Below are 23,966 nucleotides of genomic sequence, written 5' to 3'. Positions count from 1 at the left end.
AAAGTCTGGTTTGGACTTTGGCTCCCAGTGGTCTCTAGGCCCCTGGAACGTCCTGCCTTTCAGGAGTATTGTTTTTTTTTACCTGGTGGCTTTGGACACCAGACACTTAACAATGTGACTTCTGATTGGGGCTTTGGGCCTCATGTCAACATGGGCCCCAAATTTCCAGAGGAACCGGTTAGTAAGGGCAACAGTATGACCTCTGAGAGAAGCTGGAGACCAGAAGTCAGCCATAGAGGTAGCAGGTGGTAGTCCCAGTAAAATCTTTGGACACCAAAGGCTCAGGTGAAACTTCCCTGAGTGGAAATACCCTGAGAATGGTGAATATTGCCAGCATGGTGGCCAAGAGAACCTAATGCCAATCTCTCTAAGAAGTGACAGCAGAGGCTCATGCTTGGACCTCTCCTGGACTCTGCCCTGTGTCTCCTCTGACCTTAATCTGTATCCTTTCCCTATAATAGACTATAATCATGTGTATAACATTTGGTAAGTTCTGTTAGTTCTTCTAGAAAATTATTGACACCGAAGTGATTTTTAGAAATCCTCCGAACTGGCAGTATCAGAAGTAAGGGTTGTCTTGCATGGCCTGTGCTCCCTCCACCTCTGTAGTTGGTTAGCCATACAGTTGGCCTAAACTCTCCTCAAAGGGTAACCTACCTGCTAAGATAGGTACTGTTTCTCTTTTGTTTCTTCTTTAAAGGATAATCATTTATTTTTGATATGAAAATATAAACATGAGATGACTTTAGACTTGTATACAATGATGTCCCAAGGAACCCTGGACCTTTCTAAGTATACTCATGTATATTTTTTCTGCTTTGGCCCCAAGAAAATTGGACTCACCAGGAAGGGCCCTTCTGAACTAAAATCTAGGTACTTAGAAGGCAGTTTAACACTTTTATTTTGGGTTATTTGGTGGAGCAAATAGGAAAGAAGCTACGTGTGACTGATATGGAAAAGACCAGATATAAAGTCGAGGGAAAACCACATGAGGCTTTGGTTCCAACCTGCCAGAAGGCTCAGGATCAGTGAAGGGGTGTGACTCCTCAGGGAGAAAATAATGAGTGGTGTCAGGACACAGGGTCAGTTGGTCCCATGGCAAGATCGCCCCATGGGAGGTCAGTTGTTGTGCCTCCATAAAAGGAGGCTAATCTGAAGTCTGAAGTCCAACTGGGAGAGACCAACACAGAACTGACTATGAACCAAAACACTGCGTACGAAGGTAGCAAGGCCAAATCCTAGCTGAGAGATAGAAGAGGAGCTGGGTGGTCTGAGCGGCTTTCAAGTGAATTGTGAGTAGGCGGAGGTAGTGCTGAGATCCAGAGGTAGTCACAGCCGTAGGCTCATGCAACAAGAAGGGCTGGCAGGTCTTGGAGCATCGAAGGTGGACCAGAGGCACTGCCTGCCGTGACCAGTCTATTCCCCGTTAGGACAGAGATGCATGCATACCCTATAAGTGCGTAACTGAGTGTGGTGATAAAGACCTAAGATGGACTTGGAATTGAGCGTAGCAGAAGTCACAGTTCAGAGAGGATAGAGATGGGAGAGAGGCTAGCAAAAGAGCTGAGAAACATTTCATTCCAGGGGCGATGCTGGGTGAAATACAAAAGGGTGGAAAAGACATTCCTCATTCCCCAGCGAACCTAAAATTCAATGCTGGAGGGACGATGGCAGTGCAACATAGCATGTGTTAAATCATGATAAATACAATCAGCATATCTAAGAAACTACAGAAAGAATATCTCTAGTGGCCTGGGATGAGGCTTGAGCTGTACCTTCAGCTTAAATCAATGTATAAAATGAGGGCATCCCGGGCAAGGGAATGACATGAACCCAGAGGCCGGAATGTGTGTTGTATATTTAGACACAGTGAAAGGAGTAGCTTAGGGCAGAAGTTAAGAGGAAGGGGGGGGGAGGGGGAGGGAGAGGGAGGGAGAGAGGGAGGGAGAGAGGGAGGGGGAGGGAGGGGAGGGAGGGAGAGAGAGAGAGAGAGAAAGAGAGAGAGAGAGAACACACTAATGAGTAGAGAAAACATCTGAACTTTATGGGTGGATTTATAAGGACTCAAGTCTGATAGGTGATACAACTGAGGTGTCTTACTGCCACCCGGTGTCAGCATACCTTCTTGACAGACTCAGAGTGACTAACTCATCCTAAAAGCTTAGTATGCCAAATGGAAAATAAAAAGAAAGGCTTATAATGTCACACTTTAAATTGAACATCTCATTTGGTTTAGGACTCTAGTTCTTTAAAAAAAAAAAAAAAGAAAGAAAGAAAAGAAAAAAGCTTTTATCTATTTGACACAGAGAGAGAGCACGAGCTGGGGAGCCGCAGAGGGAGAGAGAGAGAGAAGCAGGCTCCTCGCAGAGCAGGAGTAGCTGCAGGGCTCAAGCGGAGGACCCTGGGATCATGACCTGAGTCAAAGGCAGACACTTAACCCACTGAGCCACCCAGGGGCCCCAGGACCCTAGTTCTAACGGCAATTTGAGACAGGTTATTAAAAGCTGTCGACAGAAATGTTCTCAGCATGTTCTTCTTTGAAGTGAGGCAAGATCGAGTTGATTTTAATTATAGAACAGCAGTTAGTTTTATAAGACTTTCTCATGCACAAACACATACACACAAAGTCTGTGCTCCTCGCCCGAGCTCTTCTCTTGTTTTATAATAAATTATTAGTTTCCTTTGTAGGAAAGCACAAAGTGGGTCATTCACAAAGTCTGTGATCTTCTCCTGGAAGGAAGCCTCGTCAGTCCCTGGACACCAGTATATCCACCACCATTGTGCTAGAGAAGTTCCAGTGTTCTCCTGCGCTACTCCCACCTCCTACCTCCCGGTACCTCCGAGGGCAGGACACATCTGTGAATCCTCTGGCATTACTTCAATTCCTTACAGCTGTAAAAACCACTGCATGGAAAGAAAAGAACATTTCCTAGACTGGGAATCCCCAGACACTTTCTCAAAGCGGACAAGTGAACAGAGTTTTCTGCTCTGGTGAATTAGACCCCAGTAAGGAGGGCACAGAGAGGAAAACAGTCCTGAGATGATTGTGGTCTGTAAGTGGCTGGGCTTTGCTGCAGTTCACATCCATTTTCCTGACTCTCTGAAACGTGGGCCTGCCCCGACTTTAGAGGCAGGTTTCTTGTAACTATGTTATCCTGCTTTCCTGGCAGGTTAGACTTTCTTGTAACTATGTTATCCAGGATTTGGGGTCTGCATAGGGAAAGACCCCCATTGCTGATGTCTCACACAGCAATGAGGTCTTCTCCTTCTGCATTTGGACCTGCACAGCCCAGCCCCACATCCTGGCTTCTCCCTGCGCAGGGCTGCCCAAAGCTTCTGGTCAGTGCGGCCCAAGGCAGCAGTGGGGAGCAGGTTTGAGGCTGGTTGCAGAGAATCTGGAGGGAGCCCTCAGGGTTGAGGGTGGGGGGCATCTGCTTATTACTCCTGGATATCTCAGCCGGCATCTGGACACAGAGAAGGCAACATGAGGCTGGGAAAGTCAGGTAAGCACGAGAAATGAGAAGAGAGGCGTGAACATACTCGACACATCCCCCACGGGGATGCCTGTGCATGAATCCAAATAGAATTCAAATGACCTCACATCAATTTTTCCACAGTCCACCACCTCCCCAGCTACTAGGAATGTCTCCGTAACATACCAGTGAAGGAGGATGTGAAAAATTATTAAAGGGAATGATCTAATTGAAGGACTGTCAATTAGCAACTCGAGGACTTACGACTCCTTATCAATGCAGCCAGCTAAAATTTTTATGTGATTCACAATTAAACTACCTTGCACCTAAACATATTCAATTGGTAAATTAAACAAAATTATGCTGATCACAAAGATTAAATTAATATCTAATTAAATATTACATTTTTATGCCAAATGAGGCCAGGATAGGTAGAAGTGATTTGTGCTGAAAATTAGCAAAACCTGAAAAGTTTCCCAGAAGAGAAAAAAAAAAATCTTGGCTGATTTCTTATTCATTTACAAAGTTTTTCAAGTTTTTAGACAATAGATTGTTTACTATTTAAAATGTTGAACTAGGGGCACCTGGGTGGTTCACTCGGTTAAGCATCTACCTTCTGCTCAGGTCATGATCCCAGAGTCCCAGGATCAAGCCCCGCATAGAGCTCCTTGCTCAGTGGGGATCCTGCTTCTCCCTCTCCCTCTCACCCTACTCGTGCTTGACTGCTCTCTCTCAAATAAATAAATAAAATCTTTTAAAAAATAAAATAAAATGTTGAACTGGATAAAAGGTCAAATAAGATGAAAGATTTACATCCTAGACATCTCAAAAGTAAACACTAATTCAAAAAAACTAGCCTTACTACTTTCACTTTAGAAGATGGTTATCTCATGTTTATAACAATGTGCTCTATGGAACTTATCATATGATTAAGAAAACCCCAAAAAAACTAACATTTCCTCAGGGAAATATCTTCTTTGTTCTCTCTCCTCCATGTCACACAGTAGTATCTAGAAGACTGCATTTGTACTTCCTTAAAGGAATTACTCGGGCAGCCCCGGTGGTGCAGCAGTTTAGCGCCGCCTGCAGCCTGGGGTGTGATCCTGGAGACCTGGGATCGAGTCCCACATCGGGCTCCCTGCCTGCTTCTCCCTCCGCCTGTGTCTCTGCCTCTCTCTTTGCTCTCTCTGAATGAATGAATAAATAAATCTTTAAAAAATAAAAAAATAAAGGAATTACTCATATTTCTTTAGGAGGGTGAGGGGAAAATGCAAGGAACCAAATTCATACACAATTGATATACATGACTTTTCACGCCATCAAAGCAAATCCTGGTCCTGTAATGATTCATAAATAAGGTCACGGCTATGATCGTGACTATGTTTTTGGATTCATTTTAGAAATTCCGCCAGTGACATAGAATACGTGTGCAAAAATTTACATGCGTGAAATATCATATGATTGCCATTTTCTTCTTCATTTATTTTAATATTTAAATGTCATACGATGAACATATATTACTCTTATAAAATACATTTTTAAAAAGGATTACAATGGAGCCCTAGCCTATCTCACTCAGTGTCACCAATGAGAAACAGTTCATTTTTAAATTGTCCCGTGGATTTATCAGTGAGAATCTATCTAACCAGTTCTCCATGATATGAGCAGGAGAAGATATTGACAATCAGAAAGACAGGTGGCTGAGCTGGGGGCAAGATTCCCCAGGGAAAGAGAGGGACAGAGGACGACAGCACACTGTGCCAGTACTGGCTGTCCACCACATACAACATGGCACTGCCCACTGTCCTTAGTCCTTGGAGGAGCCAGCCCACCAGGCAGTCACTGTCATACCCATTCTATGGCTAAAGAATCTAAAACTCAGCTAGCTACAGGGGCCACACAGCTAGAAAGCAACAGAGCCAAGATTAGATCCAACTTGATACCACCCAACACATTCTCCATCCATTGCTTCCTAAACCTTCTCTAAGATTTGGTCCTCACTGCAGATCCCCTGGGAACAAAATGACCTTTCCATGGAGACTTTATTTTCTTTTTCCTGCCACATGTATACTGGAAAGAAACACAGGATCTACCCAACGTCGGCCACCCTCCCTTGAAAATGCACGACAAAGCCCTCTTGGTTGGGGCATGAGATCATCAGCAGGACATGTGACAGGCAGGATTGTCCAGCTCTGCTCTCTGGAGCTCCCCTGCTTCTCCCAGGAAGATGTGGCTGGCTACGGGAGGGTGCTCTGCTATTACCCCACGCACAGCAGAACAGGAGCTCACCTCCCCTCACGTCCCGGGCTCCAGTCCTCATGCACAAAGATCCCGGGTGCGTTCTCATGAGCACCCCAACCTCTGCACATCAAGCCCCTTACACAAACAAGCGACCCCCACCGTGCTGCTGTGGCAGCTGCAGCAACATCCAAGGGCAGAAGGCGAGCATCTGCCTGGCCACCTAACAATTCCGGTTCTCTCTGTTCGTGTCTATGTCATTTCTCACGACTTCTGCCAAGGTGCTCATCATATTCCTGTTTGCAGTCCAGAGATCATCACATGAAATAAATCGCCAAAGGGAAAAGAAACAGAAATTTGCACAAAGGGACTAATCTCTGCAGGCCTGCTCTCCAATGTCTGTTTTCAACACACTCCTTTGAAATGGGATAAAAATCAAAGGTGTAGACTGTCGGGGCCCTGAGAGAAGTATACAGCCTTTCTTTTCTATGTTAGACAGAGAAGAGGCTAATCCAAATCTGCAAATGTAGCAGGGGAGCTTCCACAAGAGTCTTTATACTGGTTCATCATTTAATTTAATTAATAGAAGAAATTGCAGCAGCCATAGGTTAATTACAGAGCACTTGCCATGTGTGGGCACTGGGCTGAGCATATACATTTACGTTCATAATCTCACTAAATCTGAATTACAACTCTCTAAGGTACGTTCTTTTATTATCCCCACTTCGCAGATAAGCAAACTAAGGTATAGAGAGCTTAAATAATTGTTCAATGTTATAAAACATCCTGATTTTTAGCCCCGGAAGACCACAAAATTCATAATTGCTATGCTCTACTGCTTCCCCTCAAGACCTTCAAGGGATGGGTGTTTAGATTCCAAACGAAGCTTCATTTCTTTGTCCAGCTGCTTAACTCGCTCCAAAGTCTTACATTAAGATCTTTCCATTTCAATAGACAAGGGTGGGGTCAATTTAGGGGGTGGTACAGGAAGGAGGAAGAAGGGAACCCAGTGAATTCAAATTATAACAGAAAAATGGCTTGAAAGAGCTAAACGTAGGAGTCGGAGCCAAATGGTTTGGCAGACACAGCCATGTACAGGGGTGCGTGATGACAGGGACAGTCCTTTTTCCACTCCACTTTGAGCTGTCTTTATAGAACTTTATCTTTTATGTCCAAAGATCAAATAAAAAAAGATCACATTTAACGAGAACTAGGGGAAATAAACTGGTGGCAATTAAAGAGTAAAAATAACTTCTCTGTGGCTTCAGACCACAGGAGCTTTCTCATTTTAAGAGGCACAGGCAAATCACTTCAACAAGGCCTTTTGGGCTGTGTCGTCTCATGTTTCCTCCCACACCCATGGTGGTTAAAGTTATAGACAGTCATAGATCTTGAACCCATGGAATTGTGTAATAAATGGAAGTACAACCAGGCCAGACTCATCAACTCTCAAATGCAACCTTGCAGCATGGAAGAAAGGATTACGGAATCCATATTCTCAATAAGAGATTTTCCTTTTTTCCATCTTTGAGCCTTCTTTCCACTCTCCCCTGACTTTGGATGCAAAGTCTGAGACTTGGCCAACACCCAAGGAATTCTCATTTCACTGCCTTGTTTTCCACCTGCAGATTTTTGGGGGCTAGACAATGAGGCAGACCTGAACTCTTCCTCAGGCCTCAAATAACCAAGCTCACTCAAACGCCCAAAGGCAGCCAGAGCCATTTGAGATTCCCACCTCTGTCCTATACCGCTGCCGTGTAGGCAGAATTTGGAGAGAACTCCTCAATCTCAGAGTCAAGCCTAACTCCTAGAAAAATCACCAGCTTCCCAGTGAGCCTGCAGACACACAAAAAAGAATGACCTGTAGGAGATAGTTCCAAAATATTCCCTGACATCTCTTAATTTGGGGTATAACATGGGACTGAGTCAGGATAAGATCAGTCTCAACACAAGAAAAAAATGTTTACCTTGTGCATTGGGGGCCCTTGTTTTGTAGGCCAAGAAATTTGAAAGACTGTTTCAAGGTTAGTCAATCCTTGGTCTCTAACCCAAACTCATCCCCCCAAATACTGTACCTACCGGTAGAAAGTAGCATAGTCCACCGTTGAGTGGCAGGTCTGAAACTCCCAGGACTTGAGTTTCTGGCATTCTCGATGAGCTCGGAGCTTTACCTTCACTGTCCCTTGACACAGTTCGGGCACTGGTTTTCTCTGGGGTCTGTTGCAGAACTCATTGGACTCTACCCTCCAGGACTCAGCAAAGTCATCCACATCGAACTTGAAATTTCCATCTCCACCAATTAAGTCATCACGCTTATGTCCATTGTAGTTGCCACAAAGACCACAGAGCTTGCCCTTGAGATGGGGGGCAGCCATGACTTCGACAAAACTGTCTCCATCCCAGGATATTTCCAAACCTAGAGGAAAAGGAGAAGAAGAGAGGATCAACCACTCTTAAATTCACCAGTAATTCCCGAGTGCATATATCCTTACATAGCACACATGACTAACCTCTAACAAGGAACACTAAGGGTCTATCCAAACTCTTGGTTACTGTTTAATCTCACCACACTAAATGTTGTATGATATTACATTAAAACACTTAGTTTTGGGGCAGCCTGGGTAGCTCAGGGTTTTAGCGCTGCCTTCAGCCCAGGGTGTGATCCTGGAGACCCAGAATCGAGTTTCACATCAGGCTCCCTGCATGGAGCCTGCTCCTCCCTCTGCCTGTCTCTCTCTCTCTCTCTCTCTCTCTGTCTTTCTCTCTCTCTCCCTCTCTCTCTTTCTCATGAATAAATAAATAAGATCTTAAAAAAATGCTTAGTTTTTGGAGCTCAAAATTTTTAAACCGTATAGAACTTGCCTTTATACAATACCTTATGGACCCTGATTTGATCTGTAGAGGACCACTCATCAACAATGTTCCCCTTAGGCTTATAGTTTTGCCCTTTTCTATAGTAATTGTGTTGGTCCAACTTGTACTTAAACTTATCCAATGATGAATGAAATGTGGAAATGGAAAGATGACAAGGATGATAGTTCTTAATGTAATTTTTTTCTTTATCCAAAAATCCCCCATGTAATTATACCAAATGTCAAATGAAAATATCCAAATTATTTATTATAGTGAAATTATGAAAGTAGTAAATATATGGCTTCTGAATAGATCCTTCTCAAAGGAAAACACTCATATGGAAATATCTGAAATGAAATGTTTGGCTCCTCATTTTTAACAGACATCCCTGAGACGAGGACAGTTGTTTCCCAGGGTAGAGTTGTGGTGGAACACTTCCAACCTTCACAGCCCTGAGCTGATCATAAACTTCAACATTTGAGAAGGCATCGGAGGCTGCCAGGCCCTGTGGGAAAGGTCCTCTTGTGCTAGATAGTATCAGCAGGACAGAACGAACCTCTTCACCAAAGAAATAAATTTTGCCCTGGAAGGTAGAGAACCTAGGCTCCTCTTGGTTTGCTGAACTGACAATCTAGAATACTAAAGGCTTTGTCTATAAGCTTTCATGCGTTTTTCAGATATGTGGCCCAAGATCTTAAGATCCATCAGCCTATGACCCCATTGAGTACTGGAATTTCTATATCAAATAGAGAACAGCCAAGTTATTATTTTTTTAAAGATTTTATTTATTTATAAGAGACACAGAGAGAGAGAGGTAGAGACACCGGCAGAGGGAGAAGCAGGCTCCCTTCAGGGAGCCCGGGTCTCCAGGATTACACCCTGGGCCGAAGGTGGTGCTAAACCACTGAGCCACCCGGGCTGCCCAAGAACAGCCAACTTATGCTGTCACACAACAAAGAGCAGTCTGACTAAAATGTCAAGAAGAAATGTTCTCATACACATCCTGACACTGTGTGTGAAGACACTGCCCATTAGATAAAGGTGAGGACTTTATGAACAGCCTTTTCAGGCTTGATCCAGAGCAAATATTACACTCTTCTGGTCAGAGTTTTTTCTTTATTTATCAAGTGTGTATTGGAAGCTTTTCTTCCTGTTTTCCTGATAATGCCCTAGCAGTTTCCCAGAGAATGGATGAAGTAGGTGCCAGTTCTGTGACATGAGCACCAGGAGAACATCTACAAGTTGAAGTGCATTTCTGGGACTTCTGGGACTGGGACTTCTACTTATTCACTGTCACCGTCTCCTAAGAATGACAACGCAAAGAAAAAAGTCTGTTTTTTAACAGAAAAAGAGAAAGTCTTCCCATGTGTGTGTTTTTAAATCTTGCCCTCTTGGGATTCTAACAAAATCTAGTCTTTCATTTAGCCTGTTCTGGGCCTCTGGAAAAAGCAACGTGACTTTCCCCCTAGAAGATCTTGCAAGATTAGGCTGGTGAGCAAATGTCCAGAAGATGTCCAGAAGTTGGCTGATGAGGCAGTGATGGGAAAGAAGAAATGGGCAGAGGAGGAGAGAATAGATCTTGTCTGGATAGAAAATTGGCATAAGACAAAATCAGAGTGATGTAAGATTAGTAAGAAATGCCCAGAAGTAGGATTCTAAAGCCAATATTCCTTAAGTATGAACATGATCCAAGAGGAGAGAAGGCTGGCCAAATAGCATTCTGGTGAGTAGGCCACACAACTGCCACAAGAAAGAGTTACAAATCCACTTTAGGGAGTTATTGATAGAATAAACCAGTGGTCTAAAATCCGGTTCCTCGAGAAATAAACAGAAAGGCCCATAATGGAAATCACTGTGTGGTAAATGAAAGGAATGGAAGCATTCTTAGTCCAGGGCTAATGGTAGAGAAGGTTTCTTGGTTTGGAAGAGGAGCTAGATTCAGAAAAGCAATTAAATAGAGTTGGGTAAAAAAAAAAAAAAGTCATAAGACAGTCTCTCTTAGACAGAGGTAAACCAAGAAACAGACTCTTAGCTATAGAGAACAAATGGATGGTTACCAGAGGGGAGGGCGCAGAGGGGGTTGTTAAATGGGTGATAGGAATTAAATAGGGCATTTGTTGTGATGAGCACTGAGTGTTGTATGTAAGTGATAAATCACTAAATACTACAACTGAAACTAACATTACCCTGTATGTTGACTAACTAGAATTTAAACAAAAACTTGGAAAGAAAAGAAAGTCTCTCTCAGGAGTAATTTGATGAAGACAGTAGAGCAACGGGACAAGGTGATCAGAGGAAGACACATTGTGAGAATATCCACCACTGGACTGACCTCCTTGATGTATCTCTGTGAGACAATGGTGTGAGCCCACAACTCTCCTACAAAGTGATTTCTGTTTCTTCATACCCCATCATCTAACACATTATCTGGCACATAGTATATACTCACTAAATGGATTAATTACCCTGCAAATTGATACACCGAATCTGCAAAGCCAAAGAAATTATAAATTTCATGCTAGTTAAGACACTGAAATAACAATTTTGAAAAAGGACAAGCAACCTATAATATGATTTGTAATACGCTCTCTAAGGTATAGAAGAAGCATGACCTCAGAAGCCTGTAGCAGGCAGCTGCCCAGCAAGAAAAATGAGGGAAGAAAATCAATTCCATATAACATTCTAACTTTTAGAGCATACTTCCAAAGACTTTCCATGTTGCAAAATTTTCCAAACTGCAAATCTCTTTCCTAGACAGTAGGCAAATACTATTCTTCCAAATGCCACAATGGTCGAGAATTTATATCTAAAGGGAGTTCCAACATCATTACTGACAATGACATAACAAATTTGAGACTTTGGGCAACTAAGTTCATCAGAAATCAACCCACAGTGAACAAGTGAATCATAACGTTCTTTTCATGCACTGGACTGGTGGCCATGCACGCTTGGGAAGATGCAGACCCACTGTTTCTAGTAAACTCTTCATAAAACTCTTGGTCTCTCAGTCATAAAACTGGTCCCCATAGTAAGGGAATAATCTGTAATTCACTCTCTTTTCCTCCTCTTTTCTTTGTATTATTATATACAGTGGATTTTCATGGACCAATGCTAAGTTTCCTATTGTATAGGGATGACTTACCCAACTACAGATGCCTTTGTCTATTGCTGTATCGTGTACATACATGTTTGCATGATTGTCATCACCCTCTACATGAGTAAAATCCATGTAAAGTAAATTACAATAGTGGCCAGCAAAATAATACAGACGTTGTAATTGAAGAAATTGCTCTTCCAAAAGGTATTTTAAAGAGGCATCTTGGGACACCTGGGTGGCTCAGACTGTTAAATGTCTGCTTTTGACTCAGGTTGTGATCCCGGGGTCCTGGGATGGAGCCCCACATTGGGTTCCCTGCTCTGCAGGGGGCCTGCTTCTCCCTCTCCCTCTGTCCGCCACTCCCCCTGCTTGTGCTCTCTCTCTCTCTCTCGTTCCCTCTCTCTCTCTCTCTTAAATAAATATAAAAATAAATATAATCTTTAAAAATAAATAAATAGGCAACTGATGAGATGAAAACATTGTGGAAGGGGCCGGGGTTAGTCCCTTTCGGCAGCTGGGATGAGTTTCCCAATTCCTCTGCCTGGGAAATTAGGTAGAAATAACTGGCAGAGTCAGAAGGCCAAAGCCGCAGCATATGTCCCATCTGGGGGTGTAAGCAGCAACCACATTCCTTCCACTGCACGAGGCACCTTCCAATTATCCCTTCTCACCAGTGAATGTTTTACCAACTTGTTTTTTACCCTTCCAATGTGTGACCAGGCTCCAGACCACTAGTTTGGCAAGGGCGGAGGGGTGGGGAGGATAGAGGAGGGAAGGGGAGTTGTTGTTCTTGTGTTGTTGTTTTTGTTTTGCTTTTTGTTTTTTGGTTGTCATTGTTGCTTCTGCCTGTTGTTTACTTAGAAGACAGAGGAGGTACAAAATCTACAGACATACATACCATCACGTTGCTTAAAAATGGACGGTTTTTCTGTTCAGGTTTTACACCAAAGGAAAAAAAGAAAAAGAAAAATACATGTAGTCTCTGGGTTCATAAAGTATAGAACTCTACCAAAAGTAAAATAAAAAACCACACTCCCACGTGTTAATGCCTTCGGGTGGATCTGACGTAACTCTCTCAGGTAGAGTTGATGAAGTGAACAGATGGCAGAAAGGAAATATTTTTAAATTATTCACTAAGTGCCAAGAGTTGGGGTAGGAGTGTGATGGGGGTGAGCAGTGCTTTCTCAAGCTACTAAGCCTGCTCCATGCCCTCTGTACCACCCCGGTCATTATTAGGTAAGCAACTCCTGCATAATCCCACCAAGCTGCGCAGCCACCTGTGCTCCTCTGCCAAATGATTCCGTCATGAAATGCCGAGTTCATAAACCACAGGGGCAAGGAGTCATTCCTCCCCATTTCCCATCCTCCAGCTGTAGGCTTGATTTAAGCTGCTATTTTGAAGAAAAGGCCCTTTGATCATATGAGTTTATAAAATTAAAAGAATAATAATCTATGGGAGAAGAACACTCCAAGGATAGACCATGATATTTTAAATGGACAATCAATAGGTGATAAAAAGAAAATATCCCTCAGGGGCAGTACAAACGGAGATTGGTTTGGGGGGGAGACTAGGGTCTGGAAATGGAATCGTTCCGTTCCAGGTATAATCTCGAAGCAAGTTTAGAGCCCAGAGGAATACGGTTTTCCCTAGGAAGCCGAAAGTTTATGCTACGGGAAATTGTTCAGCTGGGTATTACGGGCATCACGTAACTTACTTCCAACATGGTAAGAGATGGAAAAAATAAAGGAAATTGTAAAACTGAGTTCAAGGCCGAGAAGAGTTAATTTCACTAATCTAATTATGGTGTTTATGATCTAGTATTATTTTCTTAGCAGCCTCAAACCTTCACTCATTTTTACAATGTGGAATCCTGACAAGAGGACAGTTATTCCATAAGGTATTGCCAGCTAGGGGCTGAACAGTATCGAACCTCCTAGACTGTTAGCAATTTTCCAGTATCCAGGATCCCTGTGAGCGTTGGACTGTGGTGGACCAACAATTTCCATATCAGCAGAATCCACTGTGTTCAGCTGGCATGCAAACTGATAAGCAAGGTGCTTCTAATTAGTACTCTGCAATAATAAGTCATCTTGTACACAATTTACGGGGAGCCACAAAGTGTTGCCTTCTTCAAAGAAATGACCAGGGCCTACATCTACAGAGGGACATATCATTTGAATAAAACAACAGGTGTCTGAATTTTTCTGAAGACGACTAATCCCTCTAAAATTGAATAAATAGAGCTCTTCACACCTGCCACTTTCAAAGTGAAGTTGGACATCCTTCTCCCTTTATAGAATGCTCCAATACACTAATATTTAATTTTTTCTCACTGAAACCATGTTGTGCTCTCTAAATAAAAGCTCCCTGGGTTTCGCCTTGGCTTCCTGCCTTTGTTTAGCTAAGCTGGCATTCCATAAACTCAGATCAATTTGTCAAATGTATTTTGGCTTGAACTGAAACAATTAACAGCATTCTGAATAGGCGGCAGAGAAGTCTCTATAGTTCCCCCAAAAGTGCCTGTTCTATCAAGTGTTTCCCTTTTGGATCCTTACTATCCAAAGGAACTGGAATGCAATTGATGCTTTTACACTGTTATATTTTCATCAATATAAAAAGCAAGAAATATGTTGATTCCTCAAGTATCACGCTGACAGAAATAGCATACACCAGAAGAACACGCAGTTCAGTATCAAATCGACGAACAACATGGATTAACCGAGGGTAGCGCGGAAGGACCCACACATGATGTAACTGAATGTGTAAATATGCTGAATTCATTCTTTGGGGCCAATATTGAAGGATGAACTTCTGCTTCTAAGAAGCCCCTTTTGGTGGCACCCCACAGGCAAGAACGAGGGTTTTCCCTGAGCCCCTAGGAGTAACCCACTAGCAAATACTCACAGCTTGGCCTGGCGGGGGGGTCCGCCCATGGGGTGGAAATACAGAGTCCAGGAGGCCCCAGGCCACATGGGATGCTGACAAAAGGTAGCAGCAAGCAGCTCCATGTACCCAAGGCTGGGGGAAAGGGCTCTCAGAGCCCCCTAAGCATCCTCCAGCAGAGCCCGTGGTTCTAGCCATCGACTCAGCGGGCACCTTCCCTGGGGTCCAGAATGGCCAGGACTGCTGGTCACACAGCCATGCACACTCCCATCTGCATACCTGCATATCTGCACTTTCCTGTTGAGGATGCCCCCCCCCTTGGACAGATGCTAACCAGAAAACACGCCACGTCTCACGTTTCACAGACGTGAAAGTGCACATTTCTGGCTGAGCTGGGAGAAACACTGACAACTCCGAGCTGGACACCCACGGCCTAGCATCGCGACAAACCCGAGAAGGAGGCAAGCTGCAGAGCTCAGCTGCTGTTGGGGGATGGGGGTGTCAGCAGGCTGCAAGCCTGGTGTGGCTGGCGCGGGGCCCCACGGCCTACCGGGGGCTCCAGCGACCTCGCGGCCCCTGCCCGGGCCCCGGTGAGGGCAGGAGGCAGGGGGGGCCGCGGAGCCCACCTGCCTGGGTGGTCACTTTGAGCAGGTAGCCGTCCAGGTCGATGTGGAAGTGCGGCGCCTGGCAGGGCAGCGCGATGCGCGAGCCGTTCCAGCGCACGGTCAGGTGCTGCTGCAGGCTGACGGTGCTGGCGCCCAGCACCAGCTCCACCGACTTGGTCCAGGAGAACGAGCGGGTGCGGCGGGCGTCGTTCTTCACCAGCACCTGGAAGGGCGAGGCAGGGGAGGAGCAGTCTTTCGTCAAAACGTACTGACACGTCCCCTGAAAGTTAAATGTCCGGCCGTCAAAAGTGTTGTAGTGGGGATCTCCGAACACCGTGCACACGCCGGGCTCTGCGGATGAGTGAGAGACAAAAGCAGGTCGTGAGCGGAGCACAGGACTCAAAAGAGCAATCAGGGGGCCCTGCCCTAAACCCAGAGGGGGCACCTGCCAGGGAAGGGAGGGCCTTAGCAGAGTCACACTAGTGGAAAGCCGCTTAAAAAAAAAAAAGTTTGCTTGTTTTAAACGTCTGTACCCCACCTCCCAGGACATGCAATACCTCGGGTATTGCACACTCAAAGGTTATTCATGACACTTCCAAATTCTAAAGCCATGTCTACTTTGGAGACTTGATATGATGCTTCTATGGTGTTAGTGTAAGGGATGGAGAAATGAAGGTAAGGAAATTCAGTACACAGAACTGGCCTTCCCTCATAGGCCACATGAACAGAAACAAAAAATAAATAAAAGGTAGCAACGCAAATGACAATACAGCAAAGCAATAGTATTATTTTCATTGAATTGATTTGAAAAATGTGGAATATGGTATTCTAAACATTACTCATTTTTTAAGATATTATATTCATTCATGGTGTATTCATTCACTAAGGACCAATAATAGAATTGCAGAGCAGATACATGTTTAATACCATTAGGAAACAAAGTACTGATGAAATTGATAGTATCTATGTTTTCCTTCTTTTTACAAATACAAGGCTCCTATATTTTGATCAGTGTCTCAAAACCTAAAATTGGATAAAAATAAATTGTAAAAGCCATCATTTAATAAATTTAAGAAATCCCAAAGCATTCATCACTTCAAAATACCTTTCTTTCAATTTTTTTGTGAAACCCAGGTAAGTTTTATACTCGGGGCACCTCAAAGACTTTTTTTTTTTTTTAGATTTTATTTATGTGTTCATGAGACAGAGAGAGAGAGAGAGGCAGAGACACAGCAGAGGGAGAAGCAGGCTCCCCACAGGGAGCCCGATGCAGGACTCGATCCCGGGTCTCCAGGATCACACCCTGAGTCTGAAGCAGACACTCAACCCGGGAACCACCCAGGTGGCCTCTCAAAGATTTTTATAGAAAATTAAATACTGCTTCTTTTTTTAAAAAACAATGTATGGCATTGATTTGTTCTCCACGTAAAGATGTTTTATCTGTTTGCAGAGAGGCATGAACAACCAGGAAATGAGGAATTCATTTAGATAAAGGAACCCACATGATAAAAGAACTAAATAAAAAGATCAATTTCCAGTCAACACCAGCATGGGTTCAGAATATGAAACTATCCTATCAGCAATTGCTCTGAATACGTAAGAGAAGAATTAAAAGTCAACACAGAGGGAGGATGTGCCAACTGATTGGACAGAACCAGTGGGATCCAAGGCAAACATGTGCTTTTAATTTCTAAAGTGTTTGGAGAGTAATGTTGTTTTATGATACATTATGTCATTTCGTATGTCAATTACATTTGACGCCACATAAATCACATGTATTTGGAATCTGGTGAATTAATTATTTGCCCTAAGCTTTCCTTGTCAGTATCTGATAGACTCAAAAAGATACAGTGTTTGGTGTGTAGGAGAGTTTCAATGAGCAGATACTTTAAGATTTAAAAGGTATTACTTGGGGTAAGAGGGTGGAAGAAGTGGGTGGGGCGAGAAGCTTGGAGAGCTTAGGAACGAAATCTTAATGTGCCCTTCATTTCTGTTCCCTTCTTGTCCCTTTATTGATTGTTTTTTTTTTTTTTCCCAAGTGACTCCAACTCTACTCAGTTTGTTGCTTCACATTGGACCCCACCTCCACCTTCCTAATCTGATATCCACCCCACCTAACCACCCCAGATTGCATGTTCCAGTCCTTTCTCCATGTGAGTGCTTTCAAAATTGTCCTATCACACATTTCCCTCACAGTCTAACACAAGGAATCTCTCCCTGGCAAGGAAATGGTGTTTTTTGGTCGACAAGGGGCAAGGCAGTTCTTTGGGACACCCTGAGTGGCATCAGGAAAATCTAGGTCTGAGTTAATACTATCATGTGCTACAAAAAGACCGTTAACATGACCACCAGATGCACCAAATTCAAGAGAAGGGCTTTTTCAGAGTTTTCAAAGACTCAGAACCAATCAAGGGTTTTGAGCTTTTGAGCTTGAAACAGATGGAGCTCAGCCTGGAAAGGCCAAGACACTAATGAGAGCTGAAATACTTGAGGAAATCCCTTCTCAGCTGGATGCAGGAATAGGGAATGCCTACACCTCCTGCAGTGGCAGTCTTCTCCTTGCACCAGAGACAATTCATGGCTTCTCCTGGTTTTCTGACAACAGCTGCATCAAAATTATCATTAGCAACCTGGCTGGCTCAGTGGCTGAGCGTCTGCTCCCGCACAGGGAGCCTGCTTCTGCCTTTGCCTATGTCTCTGCCTCTTTCTCTGTGTCTCTCATGAATAAATAAATAAAATCTTTTAAAAATTATCATTAACAAAACCAGTACTAGTTAGCACTTACTGAGAATTAACTACCTCCCCTAGCACTGTTTTACATGCCTAGTGATCCTGGATACATCATAAGAAAATGGATATTTAAGATTGTCTCTTATAAGTAGCTAAGCACTTGGTAGTAGATCCATAAAGTGAACTATTATCTAGTCTTTGAAAAAGTGTATGGTAATGTTTGTGATGGAAGAAATGTTTATGGTATGTTCAGTGGAAATGGGAAACAAAATTCTGTCTACAGGATCATCTTTTTTTTAAAAAAAAAAAGATTTATTTATTTATTTTAGAGAGAGAAAGCAAGAGAATGGGGGGAGGGGCAGAGGACACAGAGAGAGAGCATCTTGAGCAGACTCCCAACTGAGCACACAGCCCAACACAGGACTTGATCTCACAACCCTGAGATCATGGCCTGAGTCAAAACCAAGAGTGGGACATTCAACGGACCGAGCCACCCAGGCACCCCTGTCTACAGGGTAATCTTAACTGTGTTAAAATAAATAGACAAATACACACACGCGAAAATTGTCAGTTGTGGTTATTTCTCAGGGGCAGAACCATGAGTAATACTTTTTCTTCCTTTCTTCCTTTCTTCCTTTTGCTTTCCTGTTTTTGTTTTTGTTGTTGTTACAGTTTTAAGAGTCAAATGTGGGCGCTTGTAGTAAAAGGACGGTTATCTGACCCAGCAAATCCTCAAAGAAGAGAAAATGTACTGCCTCCAGTGGCCCTGGGGAAGCTTGAGCTTACTCATAGCTGGGCAGAAAGCAATGAGGGACATCCAGGGAGACCAGGCAAGGGAAGTCACGTGTGAACTGGGCTGTCAGGGAAGATATTTTTCAAGAGGCCCTAACTTGTAGAAGAGAGGGATTTGGAGATCAGAATGGTTTTTTTTTTCTGTAACAGCAAGATAGAAGAGGCCAACAAAATTTCATGACTAGGAAGATGCTTGAGAATTATGTGTTACATGTGGGGCCATTTGTATCATGAGCTAAAGTAATTTTGAAACCTTGGCCTTTTTTCCTGGCATCTCAAGGTCCCTATGCCACATCCTGGAGGAGTCGTGAACACATGCACAGGAGAATGACTTGAAGTGAGAATCTCAGGGTTACATAGACCTGCCCAGCTGGGAAGGACAAAAGCTAGAGTAACCCTTAAGGGACACAAATGAACATTGCAAGCTCGTGTGTGTGTGTGTGTGTGTGTGTGTGTGTGTTTTGTCCCCAGCAGACCCAGTGAAATAAGCTGCAGTCCAAAATGTCCAGATGTCGGGTTACACTCTCCTGGAAAGTTTGGAATGATAGTCGGAGCTAGACCAATGGACCATTCCATAACTAACTTTGAATATGTGTAAGTCAAAGGATAGAGGGAAAAATTCCAATTTACACGTAGTAGTACGTTTTTTCCTGGTCCTTTAAATCAAATCATCAAATGCCATTTTTGGTTTGGTTTGTTTTACTTATGTGTACACAATGTCTTAGCATAAAAAAAAACATTATAAGTATATAAACCCAAATATTAAGAGTAGTATTTTTTCTCTTAAGTAATGGAATTATGTGTGACATGTATTTTCCTCTTTCTTGTTTATGTGTATTTACCTTATTATTTACATTACGTTTCACTATTTACAGTGATTAGGTATACTTTTGTAATATGAATATTTGTCTTAAAAAATGAAAAATACTGGATTAAACCAGTGCTTTGATGTTACATACTTTAATAAGATCACTATGAGAATTAAAAGAGTCAGGCTGCTTCTAAAAACCTAATTCCAATATTTTTCTCTTAACCTCATCAGGTATATGTATTTCTGCCACAAGTATATTTATTCTAATGAAATGCCTTCCTTCTGAGAGCAGTGATTATTCCCAAAACATCCGTCAAAGAAAATTAAGGGGAAATTATACAACTCCATATTATAAAGAAAATAAAAGAAATCGAAAGGCCTCCAAACCCCCACCCCCCAAACACAGCCAAACAAAAACAGAAGAAAAAAAGTATTGTTCATGGTTCACTGACCAAGAAATAACCACTGTTTACAATTTTGGGCTGAATTTGTGTGCATATGTGTGTGTATGTGTGTGTATTTTAATCTTGACTATGGCCAAGATTATCCTGTACATGAAATTTTATTTCCTCTTCACTTGACATGTCACAAGATTTCCCCCATCATTAAAATCACTTTGAAAACATAGACAATGACTGTCATCCTCCATCTTTTACTTCTGCAAAGAGGACAGTCTCTCCTACTCATGCTACCACAATACCACGCAGATCAGCACATTTCCAGAAATACCCTAATCACACACAAAAAAAAGTCTATCAAATAAAAAAAAAAATGGCTTTAAACTCCTGTCAACACAAATTGCAGGGAAACAGGCCCGGTGGGACTCTGGATCGTTGTGCCATGCAGGGAAACCCAAGTGGGTAAAATTCGCAATGATGTGCCAAGTTTGAGTAAAGAACAAGGAAAAGCTGGGATTCAAAACTTTGCCCTTAACACAGGCCCTTATGCCATTGGTCTAGGCTCCTCCTGAACATGATGTAAGCGTCTGACATAAAAAGGCTGTGAGTGCCCCAGCAAGGACTGAACGTCTCCATGCCAGAGGTTCCGGCCTCACCCAGAGGTATTCCTGACACAGAGGTGTTCCTCACCCACAGGACCTGAGGGCCAACAGATGCGCCACTAAGTGGCACCTGGATACCTAGAAGATTTTGCCTCCTTGCCTTCTTAGGTAAAACCTTAATCTAACTTTATTGTGTGAACGGGTAGGGTGGAGGGAGGGGGGGCAGGAAGAGGGTAGTGGTTCTCTTTCCACCAATCTGTAATTCGCCAGATAGACTTACAAATCTACACATGAAAATGGATTTTGAAAAAGTTGAGTGGGATCTGAAACTAACACACATCTTTCGTAAGAGTTGAGTAGGGTTACCATTAAGGGTGTAAATGTCTTTTCACATACTTTCCATATACTCGCCAACTTCAAACGGAGGAGCAAAGAAAGCAGTCCCTACCTTCAAGATCTAATCTAAAATAAATCCAACCTCAAAATCATAGCAGACTTCCTAGGGCCTCCCACCTGAGCCCAGGGCTACCCTACATCTCCCCTGTGCTCCTACAGGAGCATGCACCTATCTCACACTTATGGTTCCCAGTACATGGATCCTTCACTTCCTGGGGCAAATGCTAACTCCCCATAGGACCTTCCCCAATGCCTTAGCCAAAGTAATTTCTCTTTCCTCAAAACCCCAAAGGCAAAACTGACTACATAGCTCAGATGATCTGGGCCAGTCTTTATTTCAAATGCTCTACCCTATTGACACGTGATTTATTTTTTTCAGTTTAAGGGTTAAAAATATCTTCACAAAACCCGTCACAGGCTTATGATTATTCAGTTTTTTCCCTAGCATATAGTTAGAATGTGTCCTTAACTCCTAAACCAGGTTTTAAAATCCTTATATGTAAACTTTGTTCTCAGTGCCTGGCACACTGCCTTGTAAATTGGAGGTATATACATATATATTACATGGATTCATCTCCACATTACTCACAGCAATGCCTGCTATCATACATATTAGGTATCCATAAATATTTGTTGAACGAATCGGTTAATTAGTTAAAGGATACCTTTTCGTAGAAAAAATAAACTGCCCACACTGAACTCACTAAAATAGATGGGTAGTGACTAGCATACAGCATGTTATCAACAGGATTTTACTTAATCAGTTAACTAATTAGACAGTAATGAATGTTCTCAGAAAAAGAAATTAAGAAAAAAGAAATTAAAGCTACAGATGAAATCAAGGTTGCTAAGCAGCTGACCTGGAGACGAGGAGATTTTCCTGGATAATCCAGGAAGGACAAATGTTATCTCAAGGGTCCTCAAAAGTGAAAGAGAAAGACAGGAAAAATGAGTCTCACAGGGACACAGCAACAGGTGGACTCAACTTGCCATTGCTGGCTTTGAAAATAGAAAGGGGCCTCAAGCCAAAAAATGTGGGTGGCCTCTAGGTGCTGAAAAAGGTGGAAAACAAAACAAAACAAAAAAATAAAACACAGATTCTCCCCCAGAGGCTCCAGAAGAACCACAGCCCCGCTGATACCTTCATTTTGGCCCATTCAGAATCATTTCAGACTTCTGACCTTCAGAACAAGGTGTGTTGTTTCAAGTCATGAAGCTTATAGCAATTTGCTACAGCAGCAATAGGAAATTAATAAATTTAGCAATAAATAGCCAAGGAGCCTCATCTAAAGTGACTCACCATGAGCCAAGGAGCCTCATCTAAAGTGACTCACCATGAGCCAAGGAGCCTCATCTAAAGTGACTACTTTATGCCAGGCACCAGATTCTTTCCACATTTTCCCTATCTCCCTTAATCCTCACTACTTCTCTGCACATTGTATATCATTACCCTAATTCCTGACCAGTGCGTTCAGGGAGGTGGCCATGTTGACAATGGTCACATAGCCCATAGCAGTAAAGACAAAGTCCAACCTAGTCTCTATGGCTCTGAGGCCAGTGCCTTCCTCATTATCACTGGATGCTTCCACTGATAACCCTGGACCGCAGCATCCCGACACACAGCTGTTGTTAACTAGCTAGAATCACAGAACTCTTTGGGAATCTGAAAAAAATATGTAGGCACTATTCCTCCCAAATATACACAAGTGAATCTATCCAATCAAATGTATAGGATCATGGCCATCTGTCCCAAGACTGACCAAGGAATCCATCACCTTCCATTTAAGAACACTACCTAGAAGTTAATTATAAGCTATATCATATGGCTCTCTTATTTGGTATGTTTATATTTCATATCCCCAACTACATTTCAAGTTCCTAAACTCAGAGACTGTACCAGTTTTTAATCCATTTCCTCTAGGGCACCTTCCAGAATACCAGACACTCAACCAAACTTGTTATAGAAAATGCATTTTTGCCACTCCTGCTGTCCAAGCTCTGATCTTAATATATCTGCTGTCTATAAACCAGAAATTCTTATTTATCACTTAAGAGAGCTATGCACCTGAGCTGAAGAGGCGGGCTTCACATCTCTAAGTTAACTCAGCTTCCAACTTTAGAGCCACGTTAGAGCTTTGCAAACTTCAAGTATGTTGCTTTGAAGACAGTCCTGGATTTGAATCCTAGTCTTGCCACTTAATGACTACAAAATCATGCACAGACTACCAATATCAGTCTACTCACCTGTAACATGAGCCTAAGAACAACTACCTTGCAGGTTGGTTATAAAAATAAAGATCGCATTGCAAAAGTCTGAGAATATAAGAGATGCTCAGAGAATAGTTATCATTAGTTTTATAATTATGTTACACAAATCCAGCAAATAGACATCCCCTGTTGGCTAAAATAGCGCTAAGATTGTAACGTACATATAAAACATAGATTTGTTGAAAAGACAACATGAGTTGAGTCCATCTATAAAAGATAACATAAAATGTAGATTCGGGGCTAGCATGGAGTAAGCCTTTTGGGCAAAAAAAAGAATGCTAATCAAGTCATGTGGCAGCTTGCACAAGAAGAGCAAGAGACCTATCTGACCAGAGTGGGGAGTTACTTCGGAATATGGGAGATACCCAAACTGTCTAAATAAATTGGCCTGGGATGTATTGCCAGCCTGAGAAGGTTAAATATATTCCAAAGAACAAACATTCCTTAATGTGTTTCCTATGAAACATCAATCCTGCCTGTTGCTCTGCCAAAATAAGTAGAAATTAAAAAAAAAAAATCTCTGTGGCTCAAATTAGTTCAGGAGGCACTCCATACTCCATCACCCTCCTGAAAGTTTACCCTGTGCATTGGCATATAAAGGGCTCTGCAAATTCTGCAGCAAAGAAACATATTTGACCTGGCATTTCCCTCAAGTATTTAATCATAGAGCCATGTTTTGAAAATATTATTCATTACTCTTCCTCAGCACTAGCATTTTATAAAACAAACTTTAAGAAACTGCAAGAGACAGTGAAGGCAGCTGGCGTATGCTCTTGCGAAGGCCAGTGGCACGCAGGAAGAGATGAAGGAGAAAAGACC

General features: G+C 42.7%; 1 protein-coding gene across 1 annotated transcript in view; it reads right to left on the bottom strand.

Annotated features, from left to right (window-relative positions):
* BMPER (BMP binding endothelial regulator) overlaps positions 1-23,966 on the bottom strand; it is a 247,932-nt gene that overhangs the window by 66,423 nt on the left and 157,543 nt on the right. Inside the window, exons 12-13 of the mRNA XM_055314875.1 lie at positions 15,172-15,501; positions 7,791-8,127 (exon numbers count right to left, since the gene is read on the bottom strand). Coding sequence (XP_055170850.1) covers positions 7,791-8,127; positions 15,172-15,501 — 667 coding nt within the window. The remainder of the gene's footprint in view (positions 1-7,790; positions 8,128-15,171; positions 15,502-23,966) is intronic.

The sequence above is a fragment of the Nyctereutes procyonoides genome, unplaced genomic scaffold (assembly GCF_905146905.1).
Source record: "Nyctereutes procyonoides isolate TBG_1078 unplaced genomic scaffold, NYPRO_anot_genome, whole genome shotgun sequence".
NCBI classification, from domain to species: domain Eukaryota; kingdom Metazoa; phylum Chordata; class Mammalia; order Carnivora; family Canidae; genus Nyctereutes; species Nyctereutes procyonoides.
Note: the sequence above shows the minus strand (reverse complement) of the source record. Positions and strands in the feature narration are given on the sequence as shown.